Source organism: Prionailurus bengalensis, chromosome X (assembly GCF_016509475.1).
Source record: "Prionailurus bengalensis isolate Pbe53 chromosome X, Fcat_Pben_1.1_paternal_pri, whole genome shotgun sequence".
Taxonomy (NCBI): Eukaryota; Metazoa; Chordata; class Mammalia; order Carnivora; family Felidae; genus Prionailurus; species Prionailurus bengalensis.
The window spans coordinates 44,303,415-44,323,124 of NC_057361.1; the positions used below are offsets into that span (position 1 = coordinate 44,303,415).

At 37.1% G+C, this 19,710-nt stretch overlaps 1 protein-coding gene across 1 annotated transcript in view; it reads right to left on the reverse strand.

Moving 5' to 3' along the window:
- The window catches only part of SHROOM4 (shroom family member 4), a 134,732-nt gene extending 115,283 nt beyond the window's left edge, over positions 1 to 19,449 (reverse strand). Inside the window, exon 1 of the mRNA XM_043570867.1 lies at positions 19,222 to 19,449. Coding sequence (XP_043426802.1) covers positions 19,222 to 19,337 — 116 coding nt within the window. The 5' untranslated portion in view covers positions 19,338 to 19,449. The remainder of the gene's footprint in view (positions 1 to 19,221) is intronic.
- Positions 19,450 to 19,710: the final 261 nt, after the last annotated feature.

A 19,710-nucleotide genomic window follows, 5' to 3' on the forward strand; every position in this document is an offset into this window, starting at 1 on the left:
TATTGATCCACGTGTCTGTTTTTATGCCAATACCATACTGTTTTGATTACTATAGCTTTGTAACATAGTTTGAAATCAAAGAGTGTGATGCCTCCCGCTATAATCTTCTTTCTCAAAATTGCTTTGGTTATTCAGGGTCTTGTTGTGGTTCCATTGACTTTTAGGACTATTTTTTTCTATTTCTGGGGAAAAAAGTCATTGGAATTTTGATAGGGATTATAATGAATCTGTAGATTTCTTTGAGTAAATGGACATTTTTAATATTATTAATTATTCTAACCCATAAGCATGAAATTGCTTTCTACTCATCTGTGACATCTTTGATTTATTTCATCAATATATTATAATTTTCATTATATAGATCATTTCCTACATAAAATTTATTTCTAGATATTTCATTCTTTCCGATGCAATTGTAAATTAAATGATTTTCTTAATTTCTCCTTCTGATAGTTCATTGTCAATGTATAGAAATTTAACCTATTTTTTGTATGTTGATTTTGTGCCCCATAACTTCACTGAATTCATTTAATAGTTCTAACAGTTGTTTGGTAACATCTTTAGGGTTTTCTCTATATAAAATCATGTTGTCTACAAATAGTGACAGTTTACTTTTTCCTTTCCAATTTGGATGTGTTTTATTTCTTTTATTTACTTATTGTTCTGGATAGGACTTCCAAAACAGGGATGCCTCATTCTATTTTATTTACTTTATTATGCTTCACAGGTACTCAGTTTTTTTCTTACAAATTGAAGGTCTATGGAAATCATGTGTTAAGCAAGTTTATTGGTGTCATTTTTCCAACAGCATTTGCTCACTTCATGTCTCTGTGTCATAATTTGGTAATTCTTGCAATATTTCAAACATTTTCATTATTATTATATTTGTTATGGTAATATGTGATCAGTGATCTTTAATGTTACTACTGTAATTGTTTTGGGGTGCCATGAACCATGCCCATATAAGACAGCAAACTTAATCAGTAAATGTGTATTATCTGATTACTCCACCGAGCAGCTATTATCCACTATCCATCTCTTTGGAACTCCCTATTCCCTGAGACAGCTATATTGAAATTAGGCCAATCAATAATCCTAAAATGGCTTCTAAGTGTTTAAGTGAAAGGAAGAGTCATGTGTCTCTTACCTTATTTATTTTTTACTTTAGACAGAGAAAGAACGTATGAGCAGGGGAGGGGGCAGGGGAGGGGAGATAGAGAGAGAGAGAGAGGAGAATCTTAAGCAGGCCCCCTTCTCAGAGCAGAGCCCAACGTGGGGCTCAATCCCATGACCCTGGGATCATGACCTGAGTTCAAATCAAAAGTCGGACACTCAGCTGCTCAACTGTCTGAGCCACCCAGGCACCCCACGTCTTTGACTTTAAATCAAAAGCTAGAAATGCTAAGCTTAATGAGGAAGGCATGTCAAAAGCTGAGATAGGCCTAAATCTAGGCCTCTTAAACCAAACAGTTGGCCAAGTTGTGAATACAAAGGAAAAGTTCTTGTAGGAAATTTAAAATGCTACTCCAGTGAACACACAAATGATAAGAAAGCAAAACAATCTTATTGCTGATATGGAGAAAGCTTTAGTGGTCTGGATAGAAGATCAAACCAGTCACAACATTCCCTTTAGCCAAAACCTAATCTAGAATAAGACCCAGACTCTCTTCAGTTCTATGAAGGCTGAGAAAGGTGAGGAAGCTAAAGAAAAAAAAGTTTGAAGCTAGCAGAGGTTGGTTCATGAGGTTTAAGGAAAGGAGCCAACCCTGTAACATAACAGTACAAGGTGAAACAGCAAGTGCTGGTGTAGAAGCTGCGCCAAATTATCCAGAAGATCTAGCTAAGATAATTAATGAAGGTGGCCACAATAAAAAACAGATTTTTTGATGTAGATTAAACAGCCTTATATTGGAAGAAGATGACATCTAGGACTTTTATAGCTAGATAGAAGTCACTCTCTAGCTTCAAAGGTTCAAAGTACAGGCTAACTCTCTTCTTAGGGGCTGTTGGTGACTTTATGTTAAAGCCAATTCTCATTTACCATTCTGAAAATTCTAGGGTCCCTAAAAATTATGTTAAATCTACTCTGCCCGTGCTCTATAAATGGGACAATAAAGCCTGGATGACAGCACATCTATTTACAATATGGTTTGCTGAATATTTTAAGCCCACTGTTAAGACCTACTGATGAGAAAAAAAGAAGAAATGAGTCCTTTTAAAATATTACAGCTTATTGACAATGCACCTGGTCAACCAAGAGCTCTGATGAAAATGCACAATGAGATTATGTTATTTTCATGCCTGCTAAAACAATATCCATTCTGTAGCCCATGAATCAAGGAGTAATTTTGACTTTCAAGTCTTATTTAAGAGATACAATTTGTAAAACCATAGCTGTCATAGATAGTGTTTCCTCTGATGGATATGGGAAAATAGAAAACTTTCTGGAAAGCATTCACCATTTTAGATCATTAAAAACATTCATGATTGATGGGAAGAAGTCAAAATGCCAATATTAACAGGAGTTTGGAGGAAGTTGATTACAACTCTCATAGATGACTTTGAGGGTTTCAAGATTCAGTGAAGGAAGTGAATGCAGATGTGGTAGATATAACAAGAGAACTAGAATTAAAGTAGGGCCAGAAGATGAAACTGAATCAGTGTGATCTTATGATAAAACTTGAATGGATGAGAAGTTGCTTCCTATGGATGAGCAAAGAAAGTGGTTTCTCAAGATGAAATCTACTCCTGGTGCAGATACCGTGAAGACTGCTGAAATGAGAATGAAGGACTTAAAATATTACATAAATCTAGTTGATAAAGCAGCAGCAGAGTTTGAGAGGATTGACTCTAATTCTGAAAGAAGTTATACTATGGGCAAAATGTTATCAAACACATCTCATGCTACAGAGAAATCATTCGGGAGAAAAGTCAATCGATGTGGCAAACTTCACTGTTATCTTATTTTAAGAAATTGACACAGCCACTCCAACATTCAATAACCAACATCCTGATCAGTCAGCAGCCATCAACATTGAGACAAGACCCTCTACGAGCAAAAATGCAACTCACTGAAAGTTCAGATGATGATTAGCATTTTTTAGCAGTAAAGTATTTTTTAAATGTTTATTTTTGAGAGAGAGAGAGAGAGAGAGAGAGAGAAATTGAGAGTGAAAGGAGAGCACAAGCAGGAGACGGGCAGAGAGAGAGGGGGACAGATTTACCTAAATGGGCTCTGTACTGACAGCAGAGAGCCCGATGTGGGGCTCATACTCATGAACCGTGAGATCATGACCTGAGCTGGTCAGACGCCTAACCGACTGAGCTACCCAGGCACCCCAGCAATATTTTTAATTAAGGTATGCACATTATTTTAGACATAATGCTATTACATATTTAATAGACCACAGTATAATATAAACATAACTTTTACACGCACTGAAACTAAAAAATTCAATTGACTTTATTTACATTATTGTGGTGACCTGGAATCATTCCACAATATCTCTGTGGTATGCCTGTATTATGCAGAACAAAATTGTCAAGAGTGGGCATCCTGTCTTAATCTTTATTGTAGAGGAAAAGCTTTAAGCTTTTCACCGTTAAGTATGATGTTAGCAGTGGGCATGTCATATAAAGGCTTTATTATGTTGATATAGGTTCCCTCTATAACCACTTTGTTGAGAGGTTTTTTTTTACAAATGGATGCTTAATTTTATTAAATGCTTTTTCTGCATCTATTGAGATGATCATAGGATTTTTACCCTTCACTTTCTGTTTTCTTTTTTTTAATAGTTTATTAATCTTTTTAATTTACATCCAAGTTAGTTAGCACATAGTGCAACAATGATTTCAGGAGTAGATTCCTTAATGCCTCTTACCAATTTAGCCCATTCCCCCTCCCACACCCCCTACAGCAACCATCCATTTGTTCTCCATATCTAAGAGTCTCTTATGTTTTGTCCCCCTCCCTGCTTCTATATTATTTTGGCTTCTCTTCCCTTATGTTCATCTGTTTTGTATCTTAAAGTCCTCATATGAGTGAAGTCATATGACATTTGTCTTTCTCTAATTTTGCTTAGCATAATAGCCTCTAGTTCCATCCACACAGTTGCAAATGGCAAGATTTCATTATTTTTGATTGCCGAGTAATACTCCATTGTATACATATACCACATCTTCTTTATCCATTCATCCATCGATGGAAATTTGGGCTTTTTCCATACCTTGGCTATTGTTGATGCTGCTATAAACATTCGGGTGCATGTGCCCCTTTAAAACAGCACACCTGTATCCCATGGATAAATGCCTAGTAGTGCAATTGCTGGGCTGTAGGGTTGTTCTACTTTTAGTTTTTTGAGGAACCTCCATACTGTTTTCCAGAGTGGCTGCACCAGCTTGAATTCCCACCAACAATGCAAAAGAGATCCTCTTTCTCCGCATCCTCACCATCTGTTGTTGCCTAAGTTGTTAATGTTAGCCATTATGACACGTGTGAGGTGGTATCTCATGGTTTTGATTTGTATTTCTCTGATGATGAGTGATGTTGAGCATTTTTTCATGTGTCAGTTGGCCATCTGGATGTCTTCTTTGGAGAAATGTCTATTCATTTCTTTTTCCCATTTCTTCACTGGATTATTTGTTTTTTGGGTGTTGAGTTTGATAAGTTCTTTATAGATTTTGGATACTAACCCTTGATCTGATATGTCATTTGCAAATATCTTCTCCCATTCTGCCTGTTGCCTTTTAGTTTTGCTGATTGTTTCCATTGCTGTGCAGAAGTTTTTATTTTGATGAGGTCCCAATAGTTCATTTTTGCTTCTGTTTCCTTTGCCTCTGGAGACGTGTTGAGTAAGAAGTTGCTGTGGCTAAGGTCAAAGAGGTTTTTACCTGATTTCTCCTTGAGGATTTTGATGGCTTCCTAACTTACGTTTAGATCTTTCATCCATTATGACTTTATTTTTGTGTATGGTGTAAGGAAGTGGTCCATATTCATCTTTCTGAATGTCGCTCTCCAGTTTTCCCAGCACCACTTGCTGAAAAGACTGTCTTTATTCCATTCGATATTCTCACCTGCTTTGTCAAAGATTAGTTGGCCATACGTTTGTGGGTCCAATTCTGAGTTCTCTATTCTGTTCCATTGATCTGAGTGTCTGTTCTTGTGCCAGTATGTCTTGATGATTACGTCTTTGTGATACACCTTGAAGTCTGAGATTCCAGCTTTGGTTTTCTAAGATTGCTTTGGCTATTTGGGGTCTTTTCTGGTTCCATACAACATTTATGATAGTTTGTTTTAGCTCTGTGAAGAATGCTGGTGTTATTTTGATAGGGATTGCATTGAATATGTAGATTGATTTTGGTAGTATTGACATTTTAACAGTATTTGCTCTTCCTATTCAGGAGCATGGAATCTTTTTTTCCATTTTTTTTGTGTCTTCTTCAATTTCTTTCATAAGCTCCATACTTTTCAGTGTATAGATTTTTCACCTCTTTGGTTAGATTTATTCCTAGGTATTTTATCAGTTTTGGTGCAATTGTAAATGGGATAGATTCCTTGATTTCTCTTCCTGTTGCTTCATTGTTGGTGTATAGGAATGAAACTAATTTCTGTGCATTGATTTTATACCCTGTGACATTGCTGAATTGATGGATCAGTTCTAGCGCTTTTTGGTGGACTCTTTTGGGTTTTCCACATAGACTATCATGTCACCTGTGAAGAGTTAAAACTTGACCTCCTCCTGGCCTATCTGGATGCCTTTTATTTCTTTGTGTTTTATGATTGCTGAGGCTAAGCCTTCAATACTATTTTGAATAACAGTGGTGAGAGTGGACATCTCTGTCGTGTTCCTAACCTTGGGGGAAAGCTCTCAGTTTTTCCCCACTGAGGATGATATTAGTGTTGGGTCTTTCAAAAATGGCTTCTATGATCTCGAGGTATGATCCTTCTATCCCTACTTTCTTGAGGATTTTTTTCTATCAAGAAAGATGCTGTATTTTGTCAAATGCTTTCTCTGCATGTATTAAGAGGATCATGTGGTCCTTGTTCTTTCTTTTATTGATGTGATGAATCACATTAATTGTTTTGTGGATATTGAACCAGCCCTGCATCCCAGGTATAAATCCCACTTGGTCGTGGTGAATAATTTTTTTTAGTGTATTATTGCATCCGTTTGGCTAATATTTTGTTGAGGATTTTTGCATCCATGTTCATCAGGGAAATTTGTCTATAGTTCTCCTTTTTAGTGGGGTCTTTGTCTGGATTTGGAATCAAGGTAAATATGGCTTAATAGAATGAGTTTGGAAGTTTTCCTTCCATTTCTGTTTTTTGGAACACCTTCAAGAGAATAGGTGCTAACTCTTCTTTAAATGTTTGGTAGAATTCCCCTGGAAAGCCATCTGGCCCTCGACTCTTGTTTTTTGGGAGATTTTTGATTACCAATTCAACTTCCTTACTGGTTCTGGGTCTTTTCAAAATTTATATTTCTTCCTGTTTCAGTTTTGGTAGTGTATATGTTTCTAGGGATTTGTCCATTTCTTCCAGAATGCCCATTTTATTGGTGTATAATTGCTCCTAATATTCTCTTATTATTGTTTGTATTCCTGCTGTGTTGGTTGTGGTCTCTCCTCTTTCATTCTTGATTTTATTTATTTGGGTCCTTTCCTTTTTCTTTTTGATCAAACTGGCTAGGGGTTTATCAGTTTTTGGGTTTTGGGTTTTATTTGCTGTTCTTTTTCCAGCTCTTTAAGATATAAGTTTACGTTGTGTATCTGGGACCTTACTTCCTTCTTTAGGAAGTCCTGGATTGCTATATATTTCCCTCTTATGATCGCCTTCACTGTGTCCCAGTGGTTTTGGGCTGTGGTGTTATCATTTTCATTGGCTTCCATGTACTTTTTAATTTTCTCTTTAACTTCTTGGTTAGCCCATTCATTCTTCAGTAGGATGGTCTTTAGTCTCCAAGTATTTGTTATCTTCCCAAATTTTTTCTTGTGGTTGATTTCGAGTTTCATAGTGTTGTGGTCTGTAAATATGCACGATATGATCTCAATCTTTTTGTATTTGTTGAGAACTGATATGTGTCCCATTATGTGATCTATTCTGGAGAATGTTCCATGTGCACTGGAGAACAATGTATATTCTGCTGCTTTAGGATGAAATGTTCTGAATATATCTGTTAAGTCCATCCAGTCCAGTGTGTCATTCAAAGCCATTGTTTCCTTGTTGATTTTCTGTATAGATGATCTGTCCGTTGCTGTAAGTGGAGTGTTGATGTCCCCTACTATTATGGTATTACTATCAATGAGTTTCTTTATGTTTGCAATTAATTGATTTATATATTTTGGTATATTCTACGTTGGGAGCATAAATATTTATAATTGTTAGGTCTTCTTGCTGGATAGACCCTTTAATTATGATATAATGCCCTTCTTCATTTCTTGTGACAGTCTTTATTTCAAATTCTAGATTGTATATATAAGTATGGCTACTTCGATTTGCTTTTGTTGACCATTAGCATGAGAGATGGTTCTCCATCCCCTTACTTTCAATCCGAAAGTGTCTTTAATTCTAAAGTGGGCTCTTGTAAACAGCATATAGATGTATCTTGTTTTCTTATCCATTCTGTTACCCTATGTCTTTTGATTGGAGGGTTGAGTCCATTGACGTTTAGAGTGAGTACTGAAAGATATGAATTTATTGCCATTATATTGCCTGTAGAGTTGGAATTTCTGGTGGTTTCTCTGGTCTTCTCTTTCTTTGTTGCCTTTGGTTTTCTTTTTTTCTTTTCTCCCCTCAGAGAGTCCCCCTTAAAATTTCTTGCAGGGCTGCTTTAGTGGTCACAAACTCCTTTAATTTTTGTTTGGGAAAATTTTTATCTCTTCTATTTTAAATGAAGGCTTGCTGGATAAAGAATTCTTGGCTGCAAATTTTTCTCTAATTCAGCACATTGAATATATCCTGCCACTGTTTTGTAGCCTGTGAAGTTTCTGTGGACAGGTCTGCTGCAAACCTGATCTGTCTTCCCTTGTAGGTTAAGGGCTTTTTTCCCCCTTGCTGCTTTCATGATTCTTTCCTTGCCTGAGTATTTTGTGAATTTGACTATGTTATGCCTTGATGGTCATTTTTGGTTGAATCTTATGGTAGTCCTCTGTGCTTCCTGGATTCTGATGTCTGTGTCTTTCCCCTGGTTAGTAAAGTTTTCCACTATGATTTGCTCACATAACACTTCTACCCCCTTTTCTCTCTCTCTTCATTCCCTGGGACCCCTATGATTCTGATGTTGTTCCTTTTTAATGAGTGACTGATTTCTCTAATTCTTAAGTTGTGCTCTTTAACCTTAGTCTCCCTCTTGTTTTCTGCTTCATTATTCTCCATAAGTTTGTCCTCTATATCAGCTCTGTGACTTTTTTGGTACATTCTCATATTTTTTATCTCTTTGTTGAAGTTCTTGTGTTTATCCATTGTTCTTTAAAGTTTGGTGAACATCTTTATGACTATTACTTTAAGCTCTTTATCAAGTAAATTACTTATCTCTATTTTATTAAGATTTCTTTTTGAGGTTTTATCTTGTTAGTTTGCTTGGAACATATTTTTCTGTTTCCTCATTTTGCTTGACTGTCTGTTTGTTTCTCTGTATTAGGTGAAACAGCTCTATCTCCCAGCCTTAGAGGAGCAGCCTGTGTAGGTGATAAACCTTAACATTTAACTTTTCCCTTGCTTTTAGTTGTCTCTGAAATGTTTGTGATTATTTAACTAGCCTGATTTATTCTTAATAGTTGCCAGTTTTTGAGGGTATGCCAAGATCTGTCCTCTCAATCAGCACCTAGTTTCAGGCTGATTGGAAGTCAGCCCCTCAGGCAGCAGGTTTTAATGTATGCAAATATATACAGACATGTGGGACTGCAGTCATAATCCTTGCTGGCCTGTCCCAGCAATCTGGAGGTTCCCCCTAGGCAACAGTTGTAAAAATGAGGGCTCTGAACAATGTACAAGCACCTTTCTGGAGGGTACCAGCAAAGTGTAACAAGGCAAATATGGCATTCCCCAGCCTATGTTCCCTAAGAGTATCTCCTTAGCCTCTATATGTATGGGAAACCTGACACCTATCCCTAAGGTTGAAGCTCCAGGACAAGTAAATAGGCCTTTTTCACGGGAAGACTCAGGGTGTGCCTGCTGCCTGTGCAATGCCCTGGTAGTGGTAGCCTGCCAAGAACTGTGTCTCTGAATTTTTCAGTCCTATTGACATAGAGATGCAAGGCCCCTGGCCATAATATCCAGGAGATCAAGGGGTTTCTCCTGTGTGGACTACACATGTCCACTGGCTTTAACAAGGCAGAGCAAGACTGTAGGACCAGGTCATGCCCACTGGCTTTAGTGGAACAGTGGGAAGACACAGAGCTGGGACATGCCTATTGGCTTTAGTTAGGCAGCATATCCCTGGTATATTAATACACAACAGGATAATTACAGTTTTAATCAGTTTTAACAGTTTAACAGCTTCCATTTAATTGTAGATCACATGGGTATAATGAAAACAACAGAGGGAGGTAACTAGGGAAGTTGGCAGGTAGACTGGGCAAAGCCCCAAAATATGGTAGTTCCTTTTCATATTCATGTTGATCTAAGATCTGGACATCAGGTTTTCAGGACAAAAACTAGATTTTTTGTTTGTTTTTTGATCAGTATGTCTAGAGCTGATCAGTTACTGAAAAACAAGAGTCACAAATAAGCATACTCACAAGAGACTGAATACAATCTTACCTGCCAGTTCAGGTGACCATGACAATATAACTACCAAGTGGACCAGTTACTTATATTCTCTGCTTCCCTATATCAAGATGTATAAATAAAAAATTCTGAATCCTTCCAATGGGCCATACATATATTAGATGCTAGGGATACAACAATACATACAAAGCAGTGCCTTATCTCATGCCCCCAAGAGTTGGCAAAATGTTTTATCTGTAGAGGCCCACAAAAAAAGCACTTTTAGGCTTTTCAGGTCATAGAGTTTCAATCAGAACTACTAAATTGTGCTGTTGTTGAATAGGCATAGTTTTGTTCCAATAAAACTTTATTTATGGACACTGAAATTTGACTTTCATATAATTTTCATATGTCATGAAATGCTATTTTTCTTTTGTTTTTTTTTCCCCAACCATTTAAAAATATATTTTTAAAAAACACTCATGGCTAGCAGACCACTCAAAAACAGGTAGTGGGCCAGAATTAGCCCATGGGCTAAAGTGTGCCTACCCCTGTCTAGTCTAATGTGGAAGATTAATACAGAAACAAATTATTTCAATACAATGTGATAAAAGCTAGAGTTCTATGGTTCTCTGGGAGTCAGAAGAAGGCCACCTAACTTAACCCAAGGCATTAAAGAAAGTATCCTATAAACATTAACCCCAGAGCTGAGTCTTAAAGAATGTTAATATGAAGGCATTAAGTAAGCAGAGAAAGGGGAAAGTAGGCTCCAAGTAAAAAGCAGAGAATGAACACAGTCACAGAATTGATAAACAGCATGAAATTCTTGGGCAATGTTATTGCTCTAAAATAAAATATAAGGAATGCCAGATGAAGTTGTAGGTAAGGGTAGGGATGAAGCTATAAAATATATATACCATGGTGGGTATATATATACCATAGGCTCACACACACACACACACACACACATGCACACACACACACACCATGCCTTTGGGCAATGACGACCACTGACAAGTTATCAGCAGGGGATTGATATAATTGAATCTCTATTTTAGATATATCTCTGTGGCAACACTTTGGCAGACAGGTCTGAGACAGCTGAGAGGCTACTGAAAAAGTCCAAGGGTGAGATAATGAGGGCCTGAACCAGGGCAAAAGTAATGGAAATGATGAGAAGAGGATAAATTATAGAAGCATCTGGAAGGTAAAATTAACATGGCTTAGTGAGGAGAGAAAGAAGTCAAGAACGACTTGGGTTTCTCACTTAGATGAGTAGGTGGATGAAAGTATCACCAAATGCTATTGGAAGGAGAGTTTTATAAGCTAGATAATGAATTCAGATTTGTACACATTGCAATGCATTTACTGTTGGGTTTTCCCATGGATATTTTTACCAGGATACTGTACATATGAATTTTGGGGACAGATTAGAACTAGAGATACAGTTATGAGCACAGAGGTGGTAGTTAAAACCATGAATGAATGAAGATGCTCAGATTCAGTGAGTAGAGTAAGGAGAGTCATGGGCCATGGTGATTATAGGAGACTGGAAGAATAGGAGAAAATGATATTTGAGACTTTGATGATATTAAAAAGTAGCTGTGAAGAGAATGGAGAAGGAGAAGGAGAAGAGATTGCTATCAGAAAGGTGAATTTAGTCTTTAACAACAGATTCCTGAAAATCCTTTAATTAATCCTTTAATGCCTTGAGGCAGTCGTTCTCAAACTATATGCTTTTCACCTGGAAAGCTTTGTTAAAACACATTGCTTGGCACCGTGCCCCAGAGTTTTGAGTCAGTAGGTCTCTAGTGGTACTCAATAATCTGCATTTTAATAATCTGTTCTTAAGTGATGTTCACCAGCAAGAATCACAGCCCAAAAGCATCCATTGTATGAAATAAGTTAACTTCTCTTTTATGCATCTAGAATGCTTCTAGTTATGTGTCATCCTTGAGGATACTAAGATAATGGGACACAACTGACTTTCTTTGTCCTGTGATTCAAGGAACCCTGTCAGAAAGACTGGAAAGTGTCAGAGGCCATGAGAGCAGAGACCATACCTATGTTATTCATGATTGATTCTCAAGATTCTAGCATAAGTTAGACATTCAATTAATACATGTTGACTGAAAGACTGGCAAGGTCCATAGTACAGTCAGAGGAGGAAGCTCCGGCTATAGAGAGTTTATTGCTGAAGTTATAATCAAAGACTCATAAAACTAAAGTTTGTGATCCTTTACAAGGACAATGAAATATTTCAGTATGACAGTATGAATTGAGGTAGGGAAGATGATGGTGAAGCAGGTGCCAAAGTATAAAATGGAAGTGGGAGAATGACCTGGAGGCTGATAGATGCCAGTGGTAGGGAAAGGAAAATGCCAAAGCCTGCATATTTGGATTTCAAAAGTGAAGAGATTCTGCATGAGGGTGGAGGAATAATGCTTTGGAAGTTGTGTATAGAGAGCATGCCTAAATCAGGGCATATGAACACACTGTCCATTAAATTGTGTCTTGGCTTTTTTATTTTATCATTTATTTTATTTTATTTTACTTTATTTTATTTTATTTTATTTTATTTTATTTTATTTTATTTTTAATATATGAAATTTATTGTCAAATTGGTTTCCATACAACACCCAGTGCTCATCCCAAAAGGTGCTCTCCTCAATACCCATCATCCACCCTCCCCTCCCTCCCACCCCCCACCAACCCTCAGTTTGTTCTCAGTTTTTAACAGTCTCTTATGCTTTGGCTCTCTCCCACTCTAACCTCTTTTTTTTTTCCCTTCCCCTCCCCCATGGACAAAGGGCTAGTATCCAAAATCTATAAAGAGCTCACCAAACTCCACACCTGAAAAACAAATAACCCAGTGAAGAAATGGGCAGAAAACACGAATAGACACTTCTCTAAAGAAGACATCCGGATGGCCAACAGGCACATGAAAAGATGTTCAACATCGCTCCTTATCAGGGAAATAGAAATCAAAACCACACTCAGATATCACCTCACGCCAGTCAGAGTGGCCAAAATGAACAAATCAGGAGACTATAGATGCTGGAGAGGATGTGGAGAAACGGGAACCCTCTTGCACTGTTGGTGGGAATGCAAATTGGTGCAGCCGCTCTGGAAAGCAGTGTGGAGGTTCCTCAGAAAATTAAAAATAGACCTACCCTATGACCCAGCAATAGCACTGCTAGGAATTTATCCAAGGGATACAGGAGCACTGATGCATAGGGGCACTTGTACCCCAATGTTTATAGCAGCACTCTCAACAATAGCCAAATTATGGAAAGAGCCTAAATGTCCATCAACTGATGAATGGATATTTTATCATTTAATACAATGCCCTGAGACTTTACCCACATGATCACAAATTACTTATACACATTTTCTCATTCTGTATAGTTCTATAATTTTTACCATATACATCCTCTTTCTGTTATACATATTTATTCTTAAGGCCATTCCTAAGAATTTTTTGTGTTTGGTTGCTATCATGAATGGAATATATTTCTCCTTATAGCTCCTAATTGGTTATTCTGGTCTATTGTTGTTTTAAATTAAATTTGTGCTTTTTTGACTTATCCTTTGAGCTCGTTGTAACACCTTACAATTTCCTCAATAAAATCTTTAACATATGTTCATTTTTATATCATTATAAGTTAAGATTTTTACCTTAAAAATTACCTTTTAACATTTGCTATGAATTGTTATTGTGCAATTTTATTGAAATAGATTTGATAAAATTCATTTATAGGTTTTGTATCTAAGCTTACAACCTGAAGAGAATATTCTTTTTGGAACCGTCCATCAGATATTGGTATTAGAATGATGCTAGTTTCAAAATCAATGTGAATAACTCTGTAAGATTTTCATTTCTATAACAGTGTTCTATAACAATTCTATAATACTGTTATAGAATTGGCTATTCCTAGAAAATGTGAAGAAAAAAACATGTGGCCCTAAAGTATTGTTGGTACTTTCTCTTTGATAATTGTTTTCAAGGTTTCTACAGTTGCAGGCCCATTTAAGTTTTGAATTTCTTACTAATGCTTGGTGTTTAACATTTTATATTTCAAACTTGGTGAGATTTTCAAATTTATTGAGGTAAAATTACAGTAGTTTCCTATAATTTAAGAAAACTTCTTTGCATTTGCTGTTATATTCCATTTATCATTTAAATTTTATTTATAATTTATCTTTGTTTTCTTAATTAAATTTGCTGGAGGCTTATCTACTTAATTCATCTCCCCATAAAAACAACATAGCCCTTGGCTTAATATTATATTGGATTCTTAATCATGTAATTTCATTCTTCATTTTTAATAATGAAATATTTAAGGTTATGAATTTACTTCTGAATATTGCTCTCAAAGTTTTTATAAGTCCTGATCTCATTTTTGTTATTTTTTATTAGTCACTAGAAGCTAGTGTTTCTTTTGTCTAGTACTTGCATATAAATGTGTTCTGAAATATTATAGCAATGGAAGACTTTTGTTTAGCTTTGTTTCTAAATTTGTAGAAGTTTTACATTATCATCAGAGAACAGGGCAAGTATGATTTCTACTTGTAACAGTATGCAAAGATTTTCTTTGTTGTATACCATATGATCATTTAAAAAATGTTCTCTGGATATTTGAAAAGAGGGTATATTCACTGTCCATCAAATATAATTTTTGGTACTAATTAAATCTGATGAATTATGTTTTTCATATATTCTAAGTACTTATTTTTACTTACTCTATATGTCATAGCTAAATTGTGGGAAGTCTTCCATAAAGACATTTCTGTAAGTTTTCTTCTTGTATTGCCAATAGTTATTTATTTAAATATTTGGATGTAAAAATATGTCTCATGAATATAAAATACTTAAATATAAGGATATAAATATAAATGCAAAATAAATCTTTTGGGACCAACATGATTATATGGTTATTGTTCCTGTTTTGTTTTGTTTCCAAATAGATAAATGACATGGTCATTTATTTGGAAAATTTATTTGGCCTTATTTGGAAAATGGACTGATTAGAAGGAGGTAAAATAGGCCATTTTCTAAAGTTCTTCTTTCTCATTATATTCATCCCAAAGGGCTCAAGTACAGACCTAAAGCTGAGTGTTGAATCTTTGCCAGTTGATTGCTTACTCAAACCAAAGTTTTTCTACTTTAGTATAAAACACTAGGCTAAATATTAAATCTCAAGGAGATACCATTTCTTTTATGTGCTAAGAGTTCCTTCATAAATCCAAGAAATCATTTGGACTAAGAAAGGGGGAATAAATAAATGCCCTATACCATTCCTGGGGTAATCCATACATGAAGGTTCAGTTTTCCACAAGAGGGCAGCATCACCTAATAAATTATGTCGTTGAGCCCCTCCTCCAATAGGCGGCTGAGATGGGAGGCTGAAAGGGTAGACAGAGTAGGTTCTGGGAGCCATAGGACCTGCCACACCATGAAAACCAAAGGGCCCTACTATCTCCAAAGCCAGGATTACAACCATTCCTGAGATGTTGCTACAGCAGGAACAAAGAGAACATGGAGCTCACCAGGAGAGATTGAGTAGGTGACACACCCAGATACTCTCATTTTTAGGACTGACTCAGAAGCCACCATGGATGGTATCTACACTCCCTCCAAGTGCTGGTATCTGTGTATAACCAGTATCTCACAGGGACCTCTATTTCATGTTCACATCTTTGTCACCCCTAATGATTTCCCTGTGAATTTTGTGCTTTGAAGGTTAGGCTGCAAAGCACACTAGAGTTCTGATGTCCTCCTTATTTAATAATGCTTAGTTACTCCAATTATCCTTCTTTTATACCCCAGGGAAAGGAATGGGAATGAGATTCCTTGAGAATTCACTACATGAAAGGCATTTTATATAAATTGCCTTATATAATCATCACAACAGTGCCATTATATAGGAACTATTATTTCCCACGTGATGGAACTAGGCAGTGCCATACATGGATCTGACTCTAAAGGAAAAACTACCAAGTGACCTCTCCAAGAAGCCTTATCTAAAACGTAAATCCTGACCAATTCAAGACTGAATCAGTAACAATGTGTCTGTTGTGTAAGGCATTTATTAACATGTCCCTTCCTATCCAGGTATGTGAGCAGGGATAGCTTAATCTTAGGTACCAGCAAGTTATCCAATAAATCAATGGGATCCTATGTAACCTCACCCTTACTAACTTAAAACCCTTTCTCTCTTATTCCCTCAAGATAAATCACTTGGATGTAGAGCATGAGAACAGTGGAAGAATTACAGATGGCTTCTGTGTTTCTGGTTTGGTTGAGGGCATAGTTGATCCCAGGCACAGAGATAAGGGGCTTGGGAGGAGAAGATTATATGTTAGGTTTTGAGCATATTGTGCTTGAAATGCTTTTGAGACATTTAAGTATAGATGTCTGGTAGGCAGTTGACTATATGGGTCTGGGGATCAAGAGATATAGTCACAGATACATATAAATGATAATTGAAGCTCTATAACTGAGTGAGGTTTTCCATGGTATATTAATGAAGTTAGAAAGAGTGGAACTAGAGAAAACACCAACATTTAATGGATGATCAGAGGAAGATCAGGTAGTAGAGGAGCCTGGTGTTAAAAAGCAAATGATTTCTCCCGCTATGTTCATCTGTTGAGTTTATCAAATTCTACATGTGAGTGAAATCATATGATATCTGTCTTTCTATGGCTGACTTATTTAGCTTAGCATAATACACTCGAGTTCCATCCAAGTTGTTGCAAATGGCAAGATTTCATTATTTTTCATTGTCAAATAGTATTTCATTATATATATATACATATATATATACCACATCATTTTTTTATTTTTTTTATTTTTTATTTTATTTTTAATTTTTTTCCAACGTTTTTATTTATTTTTGGGACAGAGAGAGACAGAGCATGAACGAGGGAGGGGCAGAGAGAGAGGGAGACACAGAATCAGAAACAGGCTCCAGGCTCTGAGCCATCAGCCCAGAGCCCGACGCGGGGCTCGAACTCACAGACCGCGAGATCGTGACCTGGCTGAAGTCGGACGCCTAACCGACTGCGCCACCCAGGCGCCCCACCACATCATTTTTTTAAACAAGTGATTCATGTATTTATTTTATTTATTTTTTCAATGTATGAAATTTATTGTCAAATTGGTTTCCATACAACACCCAGTGCTCATCCCAAAAGGTGCCCTCCTCAATACCCATCACCCACCCTCCCCTCCCTCCCACCCCCCATCAACCCTCAGTTTGTTCTCAGTTTTTAAGAGTCTCTTATGCTTTGGCTCTTTCCCACTCTAACCTCTTTTTTTTTTTCCTTCCCCTCCTCCATGGGTTTCTGTTAAGTTTCTCAAGATCCACATAAGAGTGAAAACATATGGTATCTGTCTTTCTCTGTATGGCTTATTTCACTTAGCATCACACTCTCCAGTTCCATCCACGTTGCTACAAAGGGCCATATTTCATTCTTTCTCATTGCCATGTAGTACTCCATTGTGTATATAAACCACAATTTCTTTATCCATTCATCAGTTGATGGAAATTTAGGCTCTTTCCATAATTTGGCTATTGTTGAGAGTGCTGCTATAAACAATGGGGTACAAGTGCCCCTATGCATCAGTACTCCTGTATCCCTTGTACCACATCTTTATCCATTCATCAGTCAAACAGAGAAGATGACAAGACATAAGAGACTTTTAAATACAGAGAACAAACTGAGGATTGCTGGAGATGGGGTGGGGGGATGGGTTAAATGGGTGATGGCCATTAAGGAGGGAACTTTTTGGGATGAGCACTGGGAGTCATATGTAAGAGATGAATCACCGGGTTCTAGTCAAGAAGCCAAGATTATATTGTATGTTAACTAACTTGAATTTAAGTTAAAAAAATCTGATTACTCTTGAAAGAAATTCTAAAAAAAAAAAAAGCAAACCATGAGAGACTCTTAACTGTAAAGAACAAACTGAGAGTTGATGTAGGGAGGTGGCCAGGGGATGGGCTAAGTGGGTGATGAGTATTAAGGAGGGCACTTGTGATGAGTGCTGGGTGTTGTATGTAAGTGATGAATCACCAAGTTCTATGCCTAAACCAATTTTACCATATATGTTAACTAATTGGAATTTAAATAAAAACTTGAAATAAAAAGAAATATTTAAAAAATGAGCTGAGAGGTAGGAAAAGAACAAGAAAATGTGTCGTGCAAGCAAGAAAGGAGAATTTCACCAAGGAGGACATAATCCAGAGCAACAATGTCAAATGTCATATGCCAGTCACACATGATAAAGACTGAAAATAATCCATTCACTTTGACAATTAGGAAGTAATATGTAGCTTTTGACAGAGTAGTTTCAGTGGGGTTCTAGAGGCACAATTCGGACTGCGGTGGGTGGAAAGCCAAACTGTAGATGAAGGTGGTGAGTACACACTCTTCTTTTAAAAGACTAAGTATTAACAAAAGGAGAAAGATGGGGCAGTAGCCAGAAGGGGAAGTATGATGATGGGAAGATGGCTTAAAATATTTTTAATAAAAATAATTAAGATGGAGAAACTCAGACATGTATACAGGATGCAGGAAACTAATAGAAGGGAGAAGTATGAGCTCCAGTAGTACAGAGCAAAGATACAGCAGCAAAATGAAAGAGAAGCCATATGGAAAATTTACCAACAACCAGATATGTAGTAGCAACAGCATAACTATGCTCAAATATGTCTTTACCTTCCTTCTGCTTATGCCACTCTACTTCTCTTGAGTGCCTTTCTCCTCCTGATGTCTTATTTGTCTAATTCTACCTAACCTTTAGCTCAAATTCCACCTCCTCTCTGAACTTTTACCCTATCAATCTCTTCTGAAGTACTTTCTCTTGAATTATAGTAGCAAGTTCTGTCTGAACAATCCACTTGACAATCACCCTTCACCCTGTGAAATCTCCTTTATTGCTTTTTTTCAAAAATGTATCGCTAATTAATTTGTCACACGTGTGTCTTTTCTCCCCTATCAGACTATATATTCCTTAAGGGCAGCGTTTATATCTTAGAGGCTGCCACAGCTTCCAGAAGGCCTATAATGGCTGGTAGTAGGGTCTCTTTAAATAGGTGTCATTGATTTAAATAAAAACTTGAAAAAGAAATAAATCTATGTGATTGAGCAGTGGCAGCCTGTTATGAAGGGTACAGAAGAACATCAGGTTAGATAGGCTCTTGGTGTGTATGGAGTCATTTAGTTCTCTCAGTAGCAAATAGGGAGACCAAGTCTTGCAGATGTGAAATAAGTTTAACCAAGATGACACGGGTAGTGCCATCGATGTGAACTAAGGTAACATGGGTAATATGTGGCAGTGTCATGAGTTGAACCAAAGACCCTTTCTCCTATGCCACTCTGCTTCAGCTGTCTGCAAAATTCAGTTTATGAGAAACACCTCTTTCTCTGATGATACTGATAAGAGACATAACTGTATTGAGGCTTTCTTTAGTACCAACCAAGTGCTCTCAGCGGTCCCTGTGCCTTACCTCCTGACTATCAGCTTGAGGATCCGGAAGGAGCCTTTGATGAGGATGAGGGCCTCTTGGCGGGATCCATACAGTGGAGTGCCATTGATATTCACCAGTTCATCACCGGTTTTCATCTTCTGGGACAAGGCTGCCTTGCCCCCATCTTCAATCTGTGTTGTAGAGAACAAAACAGAAAGCAGGTGGTGAGATGACCCCTTACCCAAAATTCGACATCCTGGTTCCTCCCAACCTCTGAGCCTCAAGTAGTACTGGGGGATGGCTCCAGGAAGCTCCAAGAAACAGCTAAGAAGCTCATCACAGGTCATTACTTACTGAAGGCAAAGCTTGGGCAAACCCTTCAGGAAGGAGACAACACAGAAATAATGCAATTTCTGCTCTGGAGGAATCCATGGTTCATCTGGGAAGAAAAGTGCTTCTAAATGAGAATAATGTTTGGAAGGAATGGGACAGTGTGAGCTGAAGGAGCAGCATGGCATAGCAAAACAT